This window comes from Hevea brasiliensis, chromosome 16, assembly GCF_030052815.1.
Source record: "Hevea brasiliensis isolate MT/VB/25A 57/8 chromosome 16, ASM3005281v1, whole genome shotgun sequence".
NCBI lineage: Eukaryota > Viridiplantae > Streptophyta > Magnoliopsida > Malpighiales > Euphorbiaceae > Hevea > Hevea brasiliensis.
This window is the reverse complement of record NC_079508.1, coordinates 71250007-71256006: the sequence shown is the minus strand read 5'-3', so window position 1 is coordinate 71256006 and position 6000 is coordinate 71250007. Positions and strand designations below refer to the sequence as shown.

The following is a 6000-nucleotide window of genomic DNA, read 5'->3' as shown; positions in this document are numbered from 1 at the left end:
AAAAATTTTTTAATCTAAAACACAATCGAATAATTATAAAATTGTTAAATAATTTTTTTTTTATAGTCATAAATATATCCAAAATTATGATCATGAATAAATTATTTATAAAAAAAAACCAATAAAAATATATTTTTAGCGATAGTTATATAAACTCATCCCCAATAATATAGTTTAGTGATAAAAAAAATTGTCATTAATCAATATAATTTATAGTTAATAATATTTAGTATGATTTATTCATAGATGAGCCATAATCTATAATTCGTTGCTAATAACTTTTAACAATGACTTATATGCCACTAAATTCTTATATAATTCACTTTCTAGCATCATTAAAATTAATATAAATTAAAATTTTAATATTATTTTAATAATAATTATACTTATATAAAAAAAATCTTATTGTGATTGTTAATAAAGTAATTCTATAATCTAAATCCTGCAAACATTATTAATTCTATTATTAACAATTATACTTTCTTATTTTTTAAATTAGTTTGAGTAAAAATGAATTAGACACTAGAAAAAAGAATTTTCTTTTCATGCATAGCACATTGTATCATTAAGAAGAATTCCTATCAACTACCAACTTTTCGAGGAGACTGAAATTCTAATACAATTATAATTTTAAATTTTCCTAAATATATATATATATATATATATATATATATATATATATATTAAGAAGAAACCTTGTCGAGTCTTTGTGGATAGTTATAAAGAGTTATGGGCGCCGTACATTGATTCTAATGTCCTTCAATTTTGGTATATTAAATAACCAAGTTCTTTCAAATATTATTTTTAAATGTAAAATATTGCTCTATAACAATTGTTTCAAAAGAAATCTTGCATTATGACATGGCTTCTTAGAGCCTTTGGGATTGGATATATTTAATTAGATTAGTAATTCTAAATGGAAAAGAAATCTTTTTTTTTTATTAAAATAATATAATTCTCAAAAAAAAAAATTATCATTTATACCTTAAAAAAAGGTAATGAATTTCTTTCCTATCATATATGAATATATTTAATTATATTAACATGTAATTTTTATTATAATTTTAGTAATGTAAAGTAAATTATATTCACAGATAACTGCATTAAGTTAATTAATATAGTCTAATTATTAAAAAAAAAGACTATTTTAATTACTTTGATCAGCATGACAATTTTTTTTTAATTTTCAACAATTATTTTTATTATAATTAATTCAAAAGCAAGTTTATTGAAATCATTGATAAAAAAGTATCAATAATAAAAATTACATATATACTAATTTTATAATATTGAATGAGATTATTTGAATTAAAAAATTTATAACCTAACAAATATAACCTTGATACGTAAAAATTTTTAATATAGCCTCGATACATAAATCATTTTAAAATATTGTCTAATTTTAATATTGCCTTGATACATTAATTTATTTAAATTTTAAGTAATATCTTTATACATTCATACTTTTTAAAAACATAATGTTAATTATATCATAATGTTTATTTTATTGTATTATATTTAATAATTATATTAATATCATATATATATATATATATATATATATATATATATATATATATATATATTAATAATTAGATGAATTATAACATAACTTTTTAAACAATATAACATAATTAAATATATAATCATTTTAATCGCCTAAATATTATTGTTTAATTAACATGGATGTTTGATCTTTTATATCCAATTAATCTATAATAATATAAATTAGTTATTAAAAAAATATTATAACATTCAAAAGAAAGTAGCATTATCTAAAAAGTATTTATGGCGCTCCCTTACCCCTTTTTTTTTTTTTACATATATACAAGTCCGCAAACCACTTGAATTATTAATCAATGGGTTTCGCTGCATTATTTTTAGCAATAACAAGGGTCAGCTAATAATAGAATTTCTCAAATTGATATTGTGCAGAATTTGTAAATCATTATTGCAGCCCCATTTTCCCCCTGAGCTCCTTTTCTTTTGATTGAATCTTTGCAATGAAAGAGAATCCAACATTCAAACAGCGAAGGAGCTATCTCGCCTGACAGAATATCATTGCTGCACAGAGCTGAAATAGGAAAGAGAAACACAACAAACTACCCTACTTGCGTGTCCCATTTTGGACCATCTTGATCACGCTACTCGGCATTACACTTCCTAGCTCAGCTCCACAAAAAGGCTGGCTTGAGGATGCAATCCGGCTTCTTTCAAGGACACACACAGTTTTTCTGAACCATACACAACTCGTGGAAAATTTGAGACTAGGCTGTATGCATCAACCTCTAAGAAACCCAAAGAATCAACATAATCATAAAGAGACTGAATGGTGGTGGTACTGTGGAACCTTCTTTCTTTCCGTTCTCCAGTTGGGAAGCGTACCAAAACCTGATTAATGAAGGGATTTTGAAAACGAGACATTAGTTTCTAAAACATTCACATCTTGACCACAGGACTAGTAAGAATAGGGGCTAGGCATACATAGTGAAGTGCATTTGCACACAAGTTTGATATATGGGAAGCTCATTCGATTTTGATACGTAACTGATTAACAATCCAAAAAAATATTCCTTCTACAAAATACTGATGAATCAAAAGGGATACGCTGTAACGATGCAATACTATAGAATAAGTGAGTGCTGAGGGGTTTACTTGAGTAACATCAGGTCCTTTTTCAGGTTCAACACCAAGTGATAGGGCTTTCTCCTCCCGCATTCTAGCCAAGGCAGCCTCTCTTTCTGCAGCCTCACGAGCTGCTCTCTGTTGAGCTTCTTCTTCCTCCTTGCGCTTCCTCTCTGCTTCAGCTGCTTCCCTCTCTAGACGTTCCTGCTCTTCTTTCCTTTGCCTTTCCCTGGCCTAATTGACAAAAGTGGGGGTAAGAGAACCAAGAGAATTGGAAAAAAAAAAAAAGAAAAAAGGAGAAGTCAATGAGGAAATCATCAGCCACATACTTCTTAGCTTTTAGCAAATTGGAAGAAAATCAAAAGGAACATCATATCTGGTACACACTATAATAACATGACACAATGAAAAAAAATCTAGTTATAAAGCAACATACTTGATCAGCTTCAAGTGCTGCTCTGTAAGCAGCATCCTGTTCCTCCCTCAAACGCAAGTTGTTTCTTCTTTCTTCCGCTTCAAGTCTTGCAGCAACAAGGACAGGTGCGCTTTCTTCAAGCACTCTCTGTAGCATCATGAGCATTTCTTCAGGAGATTTTGGACCCTCAACCTGCAGAGCAATAGAAAATACAACAAACTTGTGATCTACACTATGAAGTAATCAATCAGAACCATCTTTCTTTTGGAACCTAGCCAATTAAACAAAGAAAACATAAGAAAGTGACTATCAACAACTTTGATTAACCAAATCCAGCACTTCCTTAAACACGATATAATGATAGAAGAAATATGAGAGCCAAATAAAGAAGAAAATAAACCTAGACTGCCTTGTCAATTATGCATTTTACCCTGAAACCTGACTGTCTTTGGTTTTTAAATACGGAGTAACAAGGTTATTTGGAACAAGGAGAAAACTTAAAGGCACCCCTCTATACAGAGCTATAGAAGACAATATAAAGACTTCATAATTTACTTTCACTGCAAAGACCAACAAATTCCTCAATTCTCATAATATCATGCCTTACTTAGTAGAAACCTCAGCCACATGCCTCCTCCATGCATATTCAAATGCAGTTCAACAACGATATATAAAGATCTCATAATTTACATTCACTGCTAAGACAAACAAATTCCTCATTTTTCATATTGCACACCCCCAAAAAAAAGAAAAAAAAAAAAAAAAACAAAAAGAAAAAAAAAACCACCACAAATGTCTTCATAAGCTTGTTACAAATTCTACAACTAATTGACCTTCATCCATCTATCAAGCAAACAAACAAAAAGAATTATCATGAACTTTTACCATGATTACATTTGTTTTCCAGTTAATACTAAGTAAAAATCACTTCAAATTCATTCTTTCTATCTAAAATGATTTTTTAACCTCAAACTATCTGTCTGTTTAAAGTAATTCAGTCACAACAGAAACACTTTGAATTCTTCCTTCATAGTTGGCAACTAAGAGATTGAAATACCTGCTCTTCCCACGAAAAGGGAGAAATTCCCAAAATGATTAACTTTCTTATCATGTTCATCTAACAAACTTGCATTCAGAAAATCAGACTTCAAGCATGAGCTCTGTGCCACCATCTTCAACCACTCCACCTACTAGAATAGGATTGAGCAGAGATACTAGCTACACCCAGGGATTTATATCCATATTGAAGTTCTTTCCTTTCAATCGATATCAAAATGTTAACATAAGATAATCACTCAACTCCACAGCTACTTCATTTTCAATGACGCGTTACCCTTCAGAATTTCCCAGACAACCAAACAAATTATTAAATTGGCCAGCATGTTAACTTCTATAAATCAAAGGCAGACAACTCTATGAATCTTTGTTTGTTCCTTGTAGGATTGCAGGCAGCATTCTCTTCAGATCACACATTCAAAAACTTTGTCTAACACTGTTTATTCAACAGTTATTTCAAGAGTTTTGAGCACATATGCACACACAAAAGCACATTATAATCTTTCAAATAAAAAAATGATTCACTACACTTGCAAATAGGATATGGGAAGCTCCCATTCCACATTAGATACCAGAGGCTTATACACCAAATAAAAAAGAGTGTGGGAGAATCAGCAATGTGAGAACCGAACTTATAACTAACCATTTCATCATTAATTACCTGTTGAAGCAATGCGATCCTTTGGTTTGTGGCAGGCATAACCATCGCACAGAACGGATATCTGGAAGCTTTCAAGCTATTGCTCATCTTAAATCCTTCACTAGCTCTAATGCTCCCTCCCCAGGCCACGAAATTCTCATTCACAAACGCAGTGAAAACCTCTGAACACAGAGTCCTCTCGCAAAAGACAGGCGTGTCCGGATGATCTGGAGAATGCAAGTACACAAACAACAGTTTGTAAACGTTCCTCGACCTCTGCAAGGCGTCCATGAACCCTTCAGTTACAAAATTGGGCCTTCTAGAACCATACTCCCTTTCAAACACCGATACAAATTCCATCGCCTCTCTCGCCGCGGGAGACACCGAAACTAATCGGGCGGAAGACTCCCCATTCCGAACCGCACCTGGTCCCAGCCCGATCATTCCAAGCGAACAAGACAAAATACCACCAGCAGCCCATAAACCAAGGCCAACAGCACCAGAAATTAACCCTAGACTGCCTGAAATAACAGAAAATGGTAAGGTAATCACTTTCCAGGCTAAACCGGGGGAAGCAGCGGCCACAGCTCCGGCAACAGAATTGGAGTGGTCATAGAGATCACGAGAGGCTGAATTCGACGATTCTCCGGCGGAATTTCCGATGTCGGTGGCAGCAGCAGTAGTAGTAGTGGAGGCGACGTTGTTGTCAGTTTCATTATCGTTGTTAGTGGATGTAAAAGAGGAGATCGCGAGTTCGAGGTCCCAGCCATGGGCTTGGAGAATCTCTGTGCACAAATCGGGATCTTCAAGCCCCGTGATCGCTTGAAAATACGCCAATTTATCGGCTACATCAACCATTATATCGCAGAATTCTTAGTGTTTCTTTGGATTGGAAGAATGCAGAATTCGTAGGGTTTCTTTGGATTGAGAGCAGAGAACAGATATAGTGCTTCTGTCTTCCTTATTGTTATCTGGAGAAGTACTGGAATGTTCTTCCAAAAGGGGTCATTTTGCGGGTTTATGCTTTTATGATGCTATCGACGGAGAGCAGGCAGATGATGCTTCATATAGTTTCGGAACGGAATACCGGAAATGGGCGCAGTTTCGTTTCGAAACTACGAGAGTGCCATTATCCGTCAAATAATGAAAAAATTGAATTAATCGATTATATGTTAATTCTGTTAAAAATTATGCTATGGGAAAGCAAGGAAACGATTATGTAAACAGACGTCGGCTCTCGAAACGGCACGACGTTTATTTTCCA

General features: G+C 32.8%; 1 protein-coding gene across 1 annotated transcript; it reads right to left on the bottom strand.

Annotated features, from left to right (window-relative positions):
- Positions 1 to 1896: 1896 nt before the first annotated feature.
- On the bottom strand, positions 1897 to 5894 carry LOC110643871 (plant UBX domain-containing protein 10). The gene is made up of 4 exons (XM_021796392.2): positions 4758 to 5894; positions 3062 to 3232; positions 2656 to 2859; positions 1897 to 2391 (listed from the first exon to the last, which is right to left on the bottom strand). Exons 1-4 carry the CDS (start codon positions 5592 to 5594, stop codon positions 2164 to 2166), a joined length of 1440 nt encoding a protein of 479 aa, XP_021652084.2. The 5' UTR covers positions 5595 to 5894; the 3' UTR covers positions 1897 to 2163.
- Positions 5895 to 6000: the final 106 nt, after the last annotated feature.